The sequence below is a fragment of the Macadamia integrifolia genome, chromosome 6, assembly GCF_013358625.1.
Source record: "Macadamia integrifolia cultivar HAES 741 chromosome 6, SCU_Mint_v3, whole genome shotgun sequence".
Classification (NCBI taxonomy): Eukaryota; Viridiplantae; Streptophyta; class Magnoliopsida; order Proteales; family Proteaceae; genus Macadamia; species Macadamia integrifolia.
In genome coordinates, this window is record NC_056562.1 from 4,987,262 (window position 1) to 5,005,165 (window position 17,904).

The 17,904-nt window shown below is 35.8% G+C and overlaps 1 protein-coding gene across 1 annotated transcript; it reads left to right on the forward strand.

Annotated features, from left to right (window-relative positions):
- Positions 1-15,435: 15,435 nt before the first annotated feature.
- LOC122080883 (gamma-glutamyl peptidase 5-like) lies at positions 15,436-16,860 on the forward strand. Its single transcript, XM_042647761.1, has 4 exons — positions 15,436-15,753; positions 15,880-16,044; positions 16,437-16,604; positions 16,715-16,860. The coding sequence occupies exons 1-4, from the start codon at positions 15,436-15,438 to the stop codon at positions 16,823-16,825; spliced, it is 762 nt and encodes a 253-aa protein (XP_042503695.1). The 3' UTR covers positions 16,826-16,860.
- The last annotated feature ends 1,044 nt before the right edge of the window (positions 16,861-17,904 follow it).

Here is a 17,904-nt window from a genome sequence, read left to right on the forward strand (position 1 = left end):
GATTAGGCTGTTGAAGATGAATGGCCCAATAAGGGGGAAAATCCATTGGGCCAATCAAGTTTGTAGTGAAAACATCATTAACACATTAAGGGGTATTCTTGGCGGTCAAGCAATGAATCTAAAAAGCTTTTAGACTCGCAAGAGTTATCCACTACACATTGTGGTAGGGAATCAAATCCTCTCTAGTCGCTATGATGCCCAGTGCATTGATTGCTAGGAGGACTTGGGTTGTGCAGTTGTGTATTGAATTGTGTACATGGGTTCTCCCAACCGTTAGACGTTGCGTTGGTATCTCAAAGGATGGAAATGATCTGAATCCTTGTGGTAGTGGGTTCGCAAAATATAAGAGTCCACAATGATTGAAATACCTAGAACTCAATGTCGAATAAACTTTATTCAACATGAAAAGCATAAAATTATATCGGATGTGCATCTTAGAAACACACTAGGGCCTAGTGCATGTCGATATCCAACACTAAGAACCTTGCCAATATTGGTCAACACTTAATATAGGTTTTTGAAGATTGGTTAAGTAGTTCTCTGTGTGTGTAAAGATTGATTAAATTTATAAGAATGATTCTTTCAACACGCATCCTCCCTGTTTGGATATACTACATACACCATTTGACAAATGCGGGAGATTTTTCAAAAAAAAAAAAGATTTTATTTTGTTTTATTTTATTTTTTTATAAAAAGAAATATTATTGGTAGGGAGGGCATGAGTAGCACTCGATAATCTGATTACAAAGATCAAAGAGCCAAGGATAAAAAAAAATAGGCCATATCATCTTACATACCAAAGACAAGACGTGGCCATCCGAGATAGGACACATTTTATTCATCCATTGGAGTCAAGCGAGCAGTAGAATAAATAAATGATTTCAAATAATATAAGAAATATTTTCCACAAATTAAGATAGGAGAAACACAGAAAGATAAGATTATGTATATTCAAAGTTTAAAACCCTTCCTCACCTAACAGATTATGAATAAATTATTATACTAATGAGACCTTTCAACTGATGATATGCAAGTTCTTGCCGCCCATTAAACTCAACTGACCAATTCAAAAATAAAAGATTGGAGGTCAATGTGGAAAAAAAAAAAGGGAAATTTTTTTATTTTTTGAGCAGTGATTACATCACCCATAAGTGATTAATACAGCTTAATTGATTCTTGGCTGTGAATTCCAATTGGCAGGGATATACTCATGGGTGATCCCTTCATTAATTTGCATTTAATTTTTTCTTTCACACAAAAAGAAAAAAAAATCCTTTCATTTGAGTTTGTTATGCACAAAAATGTTAGGGCCATCTACTCAAGTAAAATTAAGATTCCGGAATTTTTTATAATAAAAAAGTGGACTATTGAAAAATATATATTTATATATTCAATTTAGGTATTTTTTTCACATTTCTAAACTGTTAAATGCTTAATAATTACTTTTTAAGCTTAATAAAGATTCAGAGAAGGAAAACGATTGGATCCCCCAATGTCAATTGAGAAAAAATAAAATACTATCGCTGTAATATCTCCTACGTGCACCATTTGTGGTCATAAATCCCCCAGATACTAGGTCCATGGGTTACTGTTTAAAAAGAAAAAAAAAAGGGCAGTATTATTAGTTTCTCAAATTATTTTTTAAATATACAAAAATTGAAACAGTTAATTTTTTAATTTTTTTTTTCAATATTTTGCATTGATTTGTATTCAAGCTGAATTAGTCACAAACGAAAACTTTCCTGAATTATTTGCAATTTTTAACTTATAGTCTTATCCTAATTTTTTCCTAAAATTGGTACGTGTCCTAATTATAGTTAATCGCTTTTTGTATTATTCGCATAAGTATTTGATTTCAGAAACAATGCTCATAATTAAGTATTTAGCATTTTCCAAATATATAGATATACAATTGCCTTTTCTTTTTGTTAACCAAGGTGTCCGGGTCAGTTTACGCGCACCTCGACTAATCCTCGGGGAGACTAACACAACAACCCACCGCCATGAATCGTAGATGCACAGATGGGGAATCGAACCTAAAACCGTGCGCCTAATCCACACAATCCCCAGTTCGCCCTAACCATCTGGGCAACTCACGGGTGGGTATAGAATAAATAAGAAAACACACACACACTCACAGAATGCGTACGACAGGATTCGATCCCACGACCTCCTCCCCTGGGTGCGACTCCACAAGCTGAAGCTACCACCATTAGGCTATCCTAATGTTCGTATATACAGTTGCCTTTATCTCTGAAAAAAATAATAAAATGAAATTATTATTATTTTTATCTTTATTTAAGGTTGCTCCTCATAAGTTTGAATCGAGAAAAAATCTCTCCATGAAGTAAGTGAAAGATTGCATACATTATGACTTTCCCCAGATCAATAGTGACGGCTGGGAGTGCGTTATTTTTATCATTCCGCGTCTTGTTCACATTACTTCATTTTTTACAACATAAATTTGAAATAAATAATATAAGTACATACTATATTACATATCTTAAATATTTCTATATAAATGCTAAAAATATCATAATCTTCAATAAAAACACTATAATTTATTCTTCATTGATACATTTGATCATGAGGATGATTAATTTACTAATTGTGTCCTAAGCCCCTAATTTCTCGTAGCAAATTGCAGCCTTTATTAAGCTTTTGAAAACCCCAAGCTAATACTTGTCAATTGTGAAATAAACATAGAATAAAAGTTTGAGAATTATTTGAAATTTTCTATGCTTTTATAACCTTAGACACCTTACAAAGCTAATAAAATTTAAATAAATAAATAACAATTTCTTCTAGTCATAACTCGTACAAAGGAAAGAGACACTATCCGCAAACACATAAAATTAGTGTTCTACATGTAAAATGCATTGAATATTTATTTGTTTTTATAACCACCTTAAATACCTGGCAAAGTCAAACCCACATACTACTTGATAGGTCCAAGTGTGTTATTAAACTCGAAAATTAGTTAGTGCCCTCTATGTCTCTCTTTCTCTCTAGCTTCTCCCTTTGAAATGAGCTCCTACCTTTCCTATACGATGCTTCGTCCTACGCCCTATTATTGTCACCCACTATATCATCACACATGAAAGGCATGTCTATTCCTATGTCATAATATAATAATATTCCTCTCTCATAATATAATAAACCCATTAAAAGAACATAACCAGCTAGACCCATATATGTATCCTTTCTTTTTTTAAATCTAAACCTATATATCCATATAACAAAAGAAGGGGAAAAAGCTGGGTGTAGGCTAGTATACCCAAATCTGTATTTATCTCTATTGTCATCCTCTTGAAAAAGTCTATATGCCCCACTTATTCTAGTCCTCCCAATGATTGGACCTCTAGCTCCAAAATATACCCAACCTCTTCCCAAACAAAGTATTAAAAAGATGCCCACACCCTATATCAGGCCACCTTAGTATCTCTATAAATAGCCTATTCTTCATATATGTTTGTGCATCTATTCTACGAGAGAGAGAGAGAGAGAGAGAGAGAGAGAGAGAGAGAGAGAGATGGGTTTGAGTTGCTGTTTATTTTACAAACCATCTTCTTCCTTCCATGGAATACGAGTTGTTCACCTCAATGGGTATGTAGAAGACTTTACCAATCCGATCAGTGTGGATGAACTCACCGGCACACCACCCAAGCACTTCGTTTGTACCTCAGAACAACTTGTATCTTTCAAATCCTCAAAAACTCTTCCACCTGATACCCAACTTCAGTTGGGGCAACTCTACTTCATATTACCCTTCTCTGTGTTAGAATCCGAGAATTCTCCGGTCGACCGCATATTTTTGTCGAACCGCCTGACCGCGGCGGCGAAACTCGGCGGTTCAGATACTCCTAGCAGGTCCCCAAAACAAGTTAAGCTGGGAAGAAGCAAGTCAACAAAAGAGAGGGTTAATCCATTTTCACCTTCCATGGAAAGAAGCAGTTCAACACCAGAAAGAGTTAGTAATACTACTATGGCACAACAGAATAAGTCTCCTCTTGATTTGTATGGAGATGATGATAAAATGTGTCATAGATCTAAGTCATGGAAACCAATCCTTGAGACTATCATTGAGAAATCATTTGGACGTCTAAGTGAGAGAAGTTTCAGCCACAGATCTGAATCTTTTGGACATAAGCTTTAGTTAATTCAAGGTTTGAATTCTATATATGTACTGTACTGTTCATAACATCTGGGGTGAGCCCTAAATGGGAATTCTGTAGTCATGGAAAGAAGTGGAATAGAAGAATTCCTATTCCTAGTATTGGAATTATTTGCCCGATGTATGTAGCTTGAAGCTGCGTTTGTTTCCATGGAAAGTTTCTATTTGGAGAGATCCTCAGCTCAGCTCAGCTCAGCACAGCATGGATCCTCAGTTTTCCCATCTACTATTTGGAATTCTCCCTCAGATATGCTCTTAATCTTCCTTTTCTCAGAAGTGTGTATTGACCATTAAGCTTGTAACTACCTGGTTGTTTTGATTGGTTTTTCTCTCTGCTGGTGGTAATACTGAAGTTGGAGGAAACGCTAGCTTTGGTTAGGGTTTTTTTTTTTTCTCTCTCTTAGGGATAACGTGTCTATCATATACATTCTTCTATCATTATCCTGATTCCTAGCCAAAAAAAAAAAGACGTTTGACAAAGCCCAGTCTCCCTCTTTGTTGGCCATGGACGTTATTCCCAATTCTTTTAATTATTTTAAGAACATTATCTGTATTTAAGTCTGCAAATTCAGGAGAAGGAACAACAATTTATATATAATACTCTATAAACTATCAATGATGGCTTGTAACACTTATGTAAAGTATATCCTCATTGGCCCCATATTAGCACAGAATTGCGCAATCAAAAAACTAGGGAAAATTATTAGATTACCCAACATTGGGTTTTCATTTACGAAATTACTCACGTAATCTTTAAGTGAACAAAATTACTCAAATTGAGTTTGGGTATTATAGTACTACCCAAATTGAGTTTGGGAAAACAGTGCACTTCCACACTACCTTTTTTTTTTTTCCCCTCTTCTTGACCTCCTTGGTTACTCACGTGATATTCATGACAAGCGAAGGTAAAACGCTGCAACCCTCACATGGCAACCCACTCATCGACAACCTGCTCTCTAACCCCCCCCTCTCAACCTCTCTTTCTTTCAACCACTACCTCTCCTTCTTCTCTGTAGTATTAGCAGAAGCCATCCCGACCAAGGAAAATCACGCGAGGGGGATGGCGAGGTGTGTTGGCATGGTGGTGAATCGGGAGGTGATGCGACAAGGGGTCAAGTTGCTGCGACAATGGGGCGGTTGCACAGAAGGGAAAACAGGGGCGGGAGTCTTGTGTAGAACTATTCCCCTGATTGTGATTATTCTAAGCCTACCATCCAATTGAGATTATCACTCTCAGCTGTGACGCTCCTTTGACTACTCCATTCTCATGTATTTTCAAGCTTGTAGGTAGAGAGGGGCAATAGTTGTGGTGGTGGGTTCCCATAGATGTATGTGTTTCTTGCAGGGAATGGAAGCACATGGCGGGGTTGCAGGGAAAGGAGGGAAAGGTAGGGGCAAGGTGAGGGTGTGGTTGCACTCTAGAGGTAGAATAGTGGGGTGGCCACTAGGACAGGGAAGGGTGGGTTGGACTAGGGAGGTGGCAAAGTGTCGATTAACCAGTGTTGCTGGAGAGAAACCGGACTTGTTTTTTATGATGTGATAATTTTCCCTCACCGTTAGTTTTCTAGCCTCTATTTTCCCATCTCTTCCTCCTCTGGGAATTGCAACCCTCATTGGCAATCTCTCGTGATACCTTCTCTTTGCTTGCAATGTCTCGATTTCAGGATGCCTCTCCAACAACGAGTTTGAAAACCTCTCTAGCAGAGATAGCAGGGAGAACAGGTCGAGCAGGGCAAGAGAGAGGGGCAAGGGAAAAAGGGGGGAGAGAGAGAAAAAGAGAGTGGCTGCCACCGCTGCCATGGAGGTGCAATAGAAGCGTTGATGTGAGAAAGCCAATGAGAGAAATAAATGAGGGTAAAAATGTAAAATGAATTGTAAAAGATGAGGGACACTGTTTTGGGTAATTTTGCAATACTAATGTTTGTTTTGAGTAAATATGTTGAAGGAAAGATTGAATAGGTATTTTGATAAATTAAAACTTAATTTTGAGTAATCTTTTAATTTTCCCTTTTTATTTCCCACCCAAAAAATTATAGAATGAAAATTATGGGGGGTCAAAGACTTTAGAGAACAGCTCAGGTTCTTGTACGAGAACCATTCTCGTAGAGATTGATCCACATAGATAGAATCTACCCAAGTAAAATCTTATGATGAATTCTATCTATGTGGATCAATCCGTACGACATGAACCACACTCAAGTCATTATACAAGAGTAGGATTATACTCTCAATGATTTAAGGTCTTATAATTGGTACTTTCTTCCCTCAAATCTTCCGTGGCATGAGGGATGGGAAATAATATTGTGGGCCGGCCCCTAGTCTGGGCCTGGGGCAACTTCCTATTCAATAAATTATGCACACGAAAATTTGGGCCTCAACTCAAACACAATGTTCCAACTAAAGGTCGTAATTACTGAATTACTTATATTGTACCTTTGTAGATTGACATAAAGTTTTGAACAATTTCACCTTTTTTTTTTTTCTGGGTATAGAACAATTTCATCGTAACCATAAGAGGGCTTGTTGGGCTTGTTGCTTGTATTAAATGGGGCAAGAGAACTCTACCTTATGATATAGGTATATGATCAATGGACGTGGTTAATGAGAGGGCATACGAGAGCATCTTCAAGGAGAGCTGATGTGATCTTTTAGCACCCACTGTGTCTAGGACTCTAGGCACAGGTACAAGTTCGAGGGTAGTGTTTCTTCCAAAATTAAAAATCTGAATCTATTTTATAGTTTAAAGTTTAAACAAAATGATTACGTGATGGGCTTTTGTGTGGATCCCTCATCAAGCTAATAGTGTTGGGCCTGAAATTGGACGAATCACAATTTGGCCCAGTCTTTCTTATTTCAACATAAATGCTTACGTTATGGGCTTGCACCTTATAATTTTTTTCATTAGATAAATGTCTACCATCCACTCATGTTGATTTCTTAGAAAGGGGATCGGTATTCACATCAATAGGGGTTTCAATTGGTCGTCTATGATCGGATTTCCTCACTATAGGATCTTGCATCATGATTGGCACATTTAAGTAATCGTGGGTACCGGTTTTTAATCAGACTACCTATAATCGGGCTAAATGGGTTTTATACAAGCCACTGAAACATTTGTTTCTAAACGGGCTTTAAATGTGTTGGTATTTATAAAATGGCTCTAAACGAATTATAAACGGGTTTTAAACATGTTGGACTATTAATCGATCGAACACCCGTAGTAGCATCCTTCCACTGAGAACTAATGTTAATCGGGCTGGGCTTGTACCCAACACGTTTAAAAATTGTCTGGATTGGTTTCAAGCTTTCCTATTCGGTCCTACGGGTGCGAATAGGAAATAGGAGATGATTTGAAAGTAAATCTCAATTTCTTGCATTTCTTAAATTTCTCAATGATTGGTAATTGGATTCAATAACGGTGAATCACTTCAAATCTCTATTAGTACATTGGTTATTCTCTCAAGGTGATGTATAAAATTAGGGCAAAAGATTTGCACGCTGTCCGCATACGAATTTTTGTGAACGCCCTCTCACCCTCTCACAAAAGTGAGAGACCCGCAATGTCTCTCTAAATAAATAAAAAAGAAGAAAAGAATCATGCCCCACTTGCGTGTGTTTGTGCCTAGACATAATGGGTGTAAAAATATTATGTTATTCCATGTTGAAGATGCTTGCACATGTCTTCCCATTGGCCATGCACGTTGGGGTGTACCTACACCAACGGGGTAGTTAGCGTTCTCTTACCCATAAAACAATGGATAGGGGATTGCTATCTGGTTGCATGGCCATTGCACTAGCACAAGGACCGACCATGGGATATGCACATACATCCAACTAGGGGTAGAGTGATCTTGTTGCCACCTCCCGCGTCTAGATGTAGCAATGCACGACAAGGTAGTGATCTTTACCCCTAAAAAAATAATATACCATTACAAGATGGAGGTAGGGGACCTCCCTTTTTTTGTTTTATAATAATAATAATAATAATAATAATAATAATAATAATAATAATAATAATAATAATATGAGCAAAGGATCCTAGCATCCGGGTCACTCAAAAAAAAAAAAAAAAACTTGGTGAACAAATAAGGGCAAGTGATTTTTGTCCGATAGCGACACATGGGCACACCCCAAGAAGGATACGATGATCATTGTACCCTTGTGTCTATGGCCTTGAGGCCAATTTCGGACAAAAAACTTTGTCTTAATAAATAATTTTTTTTTTTTTTTGATAAATAAAAACAGTGCTCCATGGTAGTGATCATAGCCCCCCAGAACGGTGATGGGTTGAGGGCATTTTCACCACTAGGCTACTAACCCCATTGGTGTCCCAATAAATAATTACATCAAAAGAAAAATCCATTAGATATTTAGATGTGGAATCATATTACGGCAAGGAATACAGAATTTAGACACTAGGGACCTAGGCCATCTTTCGCCTCATTTATATCCTTAGTCTAGAAGGAAACCAGAAGGCATACATGAATGACATTCTAAAGACTAAATTAAAGTGGCCTTTGCCTTACCTAAGGGAGCTAGCTAGGTATTACAATTGAGTGACCAAGTAAACAAACGAAAATGACCGGTAAGGGATCATCAATACATTCTAGATCAGGCACTTGAAAATCTCTACAGTTTTCCAAGTTTTAAATTGTCCACCTCCTCTTAAAACTCCAATTTATTAAAATCAAATAAAAAATAAAAATAAAAAGATGCATCCAGTGCACAAAACTATTTCCAGCATGTACAAGGTCCAGAAAGGTGAGAACAACGTAGTCTAATGAATATTGAGAGACTATTTCGACATTAAAATTGAATATATATTTATTATTAATATATTTCTAACAATTAAATATGTTATGTACTTTTTACATTGGAAAGTTTATAAGAACAATAAAAAATCCTTCAAAGAATGCCAACCGACCACTACAAGTCTTCTTGGGGTCAAGACATAGAAGTCTTCAACCCATATTTCATGAAAGAAAGATGGAACTTTGCTCACATCATTAATTTGTTAAGAGCTAGTCTCCAATGAGAGAGAGAGAGAGAGAGAGAGAGAGAGAGAGAGAGAGAGAGAGAGAGAGAGAGAGAGAGAGAGAGGACTGACCCCTGTTGGTCTAATTGGGATTGGGTCATATTTCCAATAGTGGTTTTGGAAAACCACTAGCATCAGTTGCGGATTGCTTTTACCATTCCATTCATGTTTTAATGAGTTCTAATGTGTAAGCCAAACGAGGTCATAGCGCCCACATCAGACTAACTGTAGAATTCTAAATTCTTCTTCTATTAAATTTTTGGAACGTTGGACCATCTACTAAGTCGAACGGAGACTGACCAGATTGGATTGACAATCATTTTTATTTTCCTTAATTATAGTCTCGTGCATCGGATACGTCTTTTTAAAAATAAAATAACATCACATTGACATCATATAATGAAAAATTGAGTCTAATTGTTTTTCTCGTATGGAAAAATGAAAATAATGCGCAATAGGAAATAAGGGCTTTAGCAATGGAATTCTTTGCCAACAAAAGTCAAGAAACTATAGCTAAAATCTTTCTTGGCAGCTTTTTTATTTTTTCATGTTTAGAATTTTGGCTTTAAATGTGATGTAACTATTGCCATGTGGTTGTTTTCTTTTGTCTCCCATATATGTATCTTTAAGCGGCAACAATTTTTACACCCACTAAATAAATAAATATATATATATATATATATATATATTCACTAAACTCATTAAGGGAGAAGCTTGTAGTAGCAATTTTCTACCATCTCTAAAGGTCATTTTTTAAAATAAATAAAAGACTTTTAGGGCTCTAAAACTAATTTGGTTTAAAAAAAAAAAAAAAACCTCCACTCTCACCTGTGGCAACCCCCTCCGATTCCCTTGACCCCACCTCAACCCCTTATGCAACCCATGGACCTATAATAGACACCTTAGCTAAGATTGCACTTCGTGCCACTATAAGACATATTTGGAGTGGATGGAATGCAAGGATAGTTCAGAACAAAACCAAAACAAAAGCTCATCTAATAATGTGAAAGGGAAGGGAGCCCTTATCAAGGGAAAAAGGTTTGAACGAAATTATTATTTGAGCCAAAAATGGGAAGTACAACTCTCATGGTCCCAACTCTAGGAGGAGTTGATTTTTTTTTTCATGTGAATTTTTTTGACTATGCTATTGTCATTGTAGTGTTGCCGATTTTTCCCCTCCTCATGGGCATGTCCTTGAAGTAATGCTGTTTCTCTTATTTGGTCCATTTTAGGTTTCTTTTTCCTTTTCTTTGCAACAAATTGATATTAACTATCAAATTAATAATAATAATAATAATAATAATAATAATAATAATAATAATAATAATAATAATAATAATAATAATAATAATAATAATAATAATAATAATAATAATAATAATAATAATAATAATAATAATAATAATAATAATAATAATAATAATAATAATAATAATAATAATAATAATAATACATCCAATAGATATGCAATTGTGTTAAGTTAAAGAATAAACTAATCAGATTTGAAATCAAACACTGCAGAGTCATTATGAAGACCACAAGGCATGAATGATAGCTAAAGACTAAAATGGTCTGCCTCAGAGAGGTATTACACATTTTTTTTTCTGATAAGAAACAGAAAAATAACATTACATAAGAGTCTAGACATCATGGCTATATATGGAGGATGGGATAGATATTCTCTTTTTAATAATCCAAAAAGCTAATTTTTTGACAAAAGAGATAGCCCCATCATGCTTTGGAGAGGTATTATAGTTGAGGCAAGAAAATTAAGACAAATGACAACCAAAAGTGACGTACTACACATTCTAGAGGCACTTGAGAGTCTCTAGAGTTTTCCAAGTTTTAAGTTTTCATGTTGTTCATTATATTAATCTTTTGGACCAAGTTTTCCTAAGGCCCTCCGTGGTTCATCATGTAACCCTAGACACTAGGGAAGAGGGGGGGTCATATCTCGATCATCCTATGGTTCAACCACTGGTGAAGGAAATTTTTCCCTACTCTTATTACTTGAAAACTTCTATTTATTGACCTTGGATGGCTTCCTATATTTTTCTAACGAATTATTTATTATTTATTAGATAGAAACGTGTATAAGAAAAATATTTCCTTCAAAGAATGCCAGCCCCACAAGTCTTCCTGAGATTAAGATACATATGATCAAAGAGCTTCGTAAACGAAGGCACTCCAACTATGTTTCTTTGAAACGATTTGCCATGAAAGTAAAAAGGAAGGAGAGAGAGAGAGAGAGAGAGCATTCCTCTTTGGGAGATGAGTGATAAGAAATAAGTTTGAAATGAGAGAGAGATCTAGAGAGAGAGAGAGAGATTGGATGGACCACAAGGCCTAGAGGTCTGATGGTGTAATGGGAATTGGTTAATAGTATTAGTTGGTAGTTTTGAATAGTGGTTTTGAAAAAGATAGCCTGGTGCATGCATGGGACTTGGTCCGATCAGATTGGCTGTAGGCTTTTTACTACTGAGTTTTAACGTATAAACAAAGGCAACCAATTCCGGTCGTCATAGCATTAGCACCCGCATGAGACTCTTATCGGTTCCATACTTCCATTCCATTATCTATCAATACAATTCATCAAAGACCCAATTAAGTTTAATTTTTAGGACTTTGGACCATCAACGCCTCAGACTGGAATGACCTTCATTTTTTTTATCTTTCTTAGTTCTACAAGTTACAGAGAAACCCTTACAATCCACAAGGAAAAAAATATCCCTATATTCTATATTCCAAGGTAGTGTTTAAGTTTATGGTATTTTTATAATTAATTTTGAATATATACGGGTCAAAATCATCTAAAATGTTATATTATTATTAGATTATATATATATATATATATATATACAGACTCAGACTAGGCTCAAATTTTTCCACTGAGATGGATATAAAATTCTCTACGACATGGGATAATTTTGTTTAGACTTCACGGGTCCTCTATTTGAATCTCATGGTAAGATGATGTGACAATTCTGATGTTTGGATAGACAATGATAGTTTTAGACTTTTTTTTGGGCTAACGATGGGTATCCAAGCCTTCTATCTGACGAATCCCACGGGCTCATACTGATCCCACAGCTGCATGGACCTATTCATAACGAGGTTAAATGAGAATCATTCAACTTTCACTGAAAGCAGTGAAAAGCACTAAACACTCTCGTGTGAGTGACCCAAGGTGTGCCTAGTGGGAGTCAAAATTAGGATGTCCGAGTTTACGACTCGTACCAAGTTCGTTAAATTTCAGAACTTAATTCAATCAAATACCCTCCGTTCATTCTTATAATATTTATGATGCATTCAATTAAACATGTGGCAAATATTTGAGCCATTGAGAGTTTTTTTCCCCTTAGAATATAGACCCTCACATGTCCACCTTTTCTTACTACATGATAACCAGCAGTGAACTTCTAGTGAGGTTTTTTAACAGTTTATTATTCATAGCTTAAGATTCCAAGAGTAACAGTTTAAGGTTCCAAAAGCTGAGGTTCCAATAAGTTCATATGCTTTCTACACTTTCATAATCTTGGACACAGCTATTATTTCCATTTTTTGGATAGGCAGGGAAGGAAGTAGCTAGATAACAACTTACTCAAGACTTCCAGTTATGTCTCTGATCAAGTAGCAGTGCAGCACCCATAATTTGTGGGGATGATGTTGAAAATATTCTCTATTCATGTGATTTTTTTATTTTTATTTTTTGTTAGAAACCATCATCACATATAGACAATATACAAGTCAATTAGTGATCAACACTTGGAATGATTTAAACATTAATAATCTTATACACAATTTGCCATATGATTGGTTTTGGTTATGGAAATTGATAAATGGCCAATCAATAGAGTCCCCTATCTATCCAATGCATAAAATAGTTATATTTTTTTTTCATAGTTTAATATATTAAGATGTAAGAAAAGAAAAAAATCTTCATTGACACATAATGGATTGTATCCATGAAGCGGTCCACAAAATTTAACATACGAGTATAATTGAAAGTATTTATGCTTTCACGTGCCCTCTCCCTTGCCTTTCAAACTATGTTGTCCAGCCTAAGAGTAATGCCAGACTTTGAGCATGAATGATGTTGGATTAGTTCTTCATTGATCATTCAGTGGGAAAACTTGTTGTGACTATTGATCTTGTGGTATCCCGTATGATATGAAAGTAACCTTAGAAGATGGACGGATAAGTAGAGGCCATATCATCAAATTTGAGAGTCTATTGGTTTTGAGGTCAAGGGGAGGCTTGGCCCCTACATTCCCACAGTCTCAGATAATGATAGGAACTGTCATGCACATTGTATTCTAGCTGGAAAATCCCTATCTCATTTTTGGATGTAATTCTTCCACCCTAATGGTTTTGTTGAATATATTTTTCATTCACCTAAAAGAGAAAGTATGCTTTGGCTATATGTGGGTTCAATTATGATGTTAGCATAAATTGACATGATAGTAATAATATGATTGCGATTATTTATAAAATTCGATATGTAGGTAATCCAAGGTATTCTTTAAAAATCAATGGTAGGATCACCTTACAATCTAGAGCAGTACTTGCACGCGCACACACACACAGACACCTTTCCGGAAAAAAAAAAAAAAAAAGGGCCATGTTATTGTTGAAGGTTGAGTTGACACAATTAACTCCGAGTGATGTTTGGGTTGGAGTGCATTTGAGCTGAACATAACACTAACTCACTCTTTGGCCCATGTAGCTCGGCCACTTTGAAATTGAAAGTTATATTTTCTTAAGGCTCCATATATTTTCAAGGTTACAATGTAGGAAGATCTAATTTCTTATACTAATTTTATTAGATAAGATTTTTTTTTTTATTCCATATGTTTCTAGATAAAAATTGTGTAGAAGGAAATTTTCAGGTAAGATCATAAGTTTGTGCATAAATTAAAAGGAAAAAAAAAAAACTCCAAAGATAATAGGGCATTTGGTTGAGAATTGAGATAGACAAACAAAATTTGATATGCCCATTGCCCCCAACCATGTAACCTATATAACCTACGTTAGAGTTGCTATATGATAGGGATGGACTAAAAAGCCTCCCACATGTGGGAGCAGTATGACTATTATTTTAACCAAATAAACAAAATAATAAGATTGAAGGCCTTTTTTTTTAATTTAAATATATTTAAACCCTTGTAAGGAACTTTGTTAAACTATTTTAGGTAAAAACTGATTTACCATAGATAAGCTACCCTCAAGAAAGAGGGCTCCCAAAATCCATTATAGGGTAACTCAATGGTTATTTATTAAAAATAAAAAATAAAATTTAACTTTCACGTAAGCACTTTGTACATAAAAGAAAACAAAGAGCAGGGAATATTCACATACGTGAATGTACGTGAACGACCCTAGTCCGTGGATATGACATATAATTTCTCTCTTTTAATTTAATAGATGTCATATCCACGGATCATGATCGTTCACATACATTCACGTACATGAATATTCACTTTCCTCAAGAAATAGACTCGATGAGAGTGGATCACTTTATTGCAGTTCTCAAGTGGGAATGATAAATAACTCACTTCTAAAGAGACAAACGTCTACGCATCGCTTGGTCTGATGATCTGTACTCATTTATCTCACAACCCATTTCACCAATATTGTTCCTAAAATTCTTCACTTAATTTCATGTCTTTTTCATGTCAAGTTTTTAAAACAAGACCACACTTTCTCAACTGTCATATGGATTTTTTTTTTTTCTTTCTTATTTAAGAAATATTTGAAGTGGGATCTATGTGGGTCCCAATTTTCATGACATAATTAAGATTCAGAGTAGAGACGCTATTGTCAATTGCTTTGGTCAAGAAATTTTTGTGACTTGAAAATTGAGGAACTGACTGACCAAAGAGAAACCACTGGAAGAAGAATAATGTTTGTCAAATCAATTCATAGAAAAACAATAACCAGGACTGGGAATGAGAGATTAAGAAAAAACAGAAAACACGATGGGTTGCGAAATGCGACCCTTTCAAAAAAGTGCTGGCGTTTGGGAAACCGCGTATTCTCATGGGAGTTAAGCTAATATTCACGTCCACCCCTCTATAAATACCACCTCAGTTCAGCCTCTTCTCCTTCACAGCAAAAACAATTCACAATCTTCTCTTTACATCTATAGAGTCTATAGCTTCCAGAGGCTTCAGATATCCTTTCCTTGTCTATTTCTGTTTCTTGTTATTTCTCTTTCTTGAAGAAGATGGAAGGTGTTGGGGAGAAGAGATATGCTTTATTGATGGCTGCAAGGGACTCTGATTATGTGAAGAAAGTGTATGGTGGCTACTTTAATGTGTTTCTTAATGCATTTGGAGATGAAGGGGAAACATGGGAGCTGTTTAGGGTTGTTGATGGAGTATTCCCTGACTTTGATGAGCTTCATAAGTACCATGGTTTTGTAATCAGTGGTAGTCCTTATGATGCTTATGGGAATGACCCATGGGTCTTGACTCTTTGCTCTCTGCTGAGAAAACTGGACTCCATGGGGAAGAAGGTGCTTGGAATATGTTTTGGCCATCAGGTACTATTCCTCTTCATGATATTTATATATATATATATATATATATATTAGAGTTCATATATTGATATCTACTTTGATCTGGTGGTTCTGATATCTTTTGATTTTGTTTCATTATTGGGTTATTAGGTTTTGTGCCGAGCATTGGGTGGTAAGGTTGAGAGAGCTTGTGGTGGATGGGACCTAGGGTTGAGGAAAGTCAACATGATTGGGGAGTTACCCCCTTGTAGCATCTTTGATGGTTTACAGGAAATTCCATCTACCCTCACTATTATTGAGTGTCATCAGGATGAGGTAACATATTCTCTCTCTCTCTCTCTCTCTGAAGGGGTCAGAGCTCTGGATCACCTCACCACATGGGGAGAGGAGTTACCCTCCCCACATGGGATCTCACTATCCAAACAGTATCCAGACCATGAGTATGGTAATTAGTGCATCATTGAATCATGATCTGATTGTTTATGAACGGTGGATCTCACGTGGAGAGAGGATCCAGACTTGCATATATATACTTTATGTATTTTGATTCTTGGCCTTAATTCCTGTGGTGGACTACCGATTGGGTCAAGTCAATATATGGTTGACAAAGCAGCAACCATTAATTTTGTATTTTTTGGAGAGAGAAATGAATCTGGACATCTTATATGGGCACTAATAAGATTTGACTACTGAACTTAATGGCACAGGTGAGGGAGGTCCCTACTGGAGCTAAAGTGATAGGGTTTTCGGACCAGACGGGAGTGGAGATGTTTGTTCTTGACCACCACATATTGGGGATTCAAGGCCATCCTGAATACACCAAAGACATCTTATGTAATATAATTGATCGTCTTGCTAACAATAACTCCATTAAGGTAAATAATTATCATCATCACCACTTATTGCTTGTATGCTTTATTTTCCATTAATTAAAATAATTCATTAATTAATTATTGGTTATTGATTTTTTTTCATAAATTTACAGAAGGAATTTGGTGAGATTGTGAAATCGAGATTGGAGATTGCTGAACCAGATAGGAAGTTTTGGTTGAAGATTTGCAAGAACTTTCTCAAGGGGGGACAGATGTTGTGTTAACTTTTTTTTTTTTTTTTTTTGAATAAAAATATTGTAGCTGCTTCTATGTGGTTAGAAACTGAATGAAGATCTCCTTCATTCTGATCAGTTTATAATGGGAAAAGTAAAAGGTGTTTAATTTGTATGTATTTTGTTGAATGAAGATCTCCTTCATTCTTTCTAATGGGAAATTGAAGTACAACTCTCTCTCTCTCTCTATTCGCTAAAAATTCCAAGAGTTGAATTAAAATCAGAAGAAAAGGGAAAAAAATACAAGAGAGTGACTGAGACTTCCTTACCTTCGACATTGCCATCTGTAAAAAAAAAAAATCATGTAGTAAATACGAAATCTAAATCTGGACCTAGACAGTGCATCATGCATCACCTCTCTGTCTCTTGTATTAGAGTCCTCAATTTTCAGTCAAATGAGCAAGATACAGGTGGGAGCTGATGATTAAGTGTGGCCAACCTTGTATGGATGCATGGCCCACTGGCCACTGCATCGCAGCCGTATCACTGCCTGTAAGTGATAGAAGCTGATCATGTTGCAAGCACTTCCCAAATTGATTAGCCTGCTATACTTATTTGGCCTTTACAGTTTATACAAAAGGGAATAAAACAAAGTTGCCCTACGAACTATGAACTAAGAAGGCAAAAAAGAGAAGTCTTCTCTATTGGGTAAGATAGAATAAAGTTACAAGGAAAAAAGAGAAATCTACTTTATCTATTAGGTAAAATAGAATAAAGTTTTAATAGAAAAATATTTTACTTTTAAATAGAATAATGATTTATTCCATCTAAGAAGCGTAACATACATAAGTTGAGTGTAGAGGAAATGAGGATCTTGAGATAGATTTACAGTAACACTAGGAGAGAAAGAGTGAGGAATAATCAATTTAGAGCTAATTAGAGAGCACCACCAAGGTTATAAAACTCAGGATCAGTCTGGAGTTTAGATCGGATTGTATGGAAAATATTTTAGCCTTACTTTTTAATAAAGATCAGTCTTTATTACATTTTTATCCTTGGTCATACCAGTGTATCATGATTGGATCGGTCAAAGTTGGGGATTGGTGAGTCAATTCTGCTTCAATCAGGCT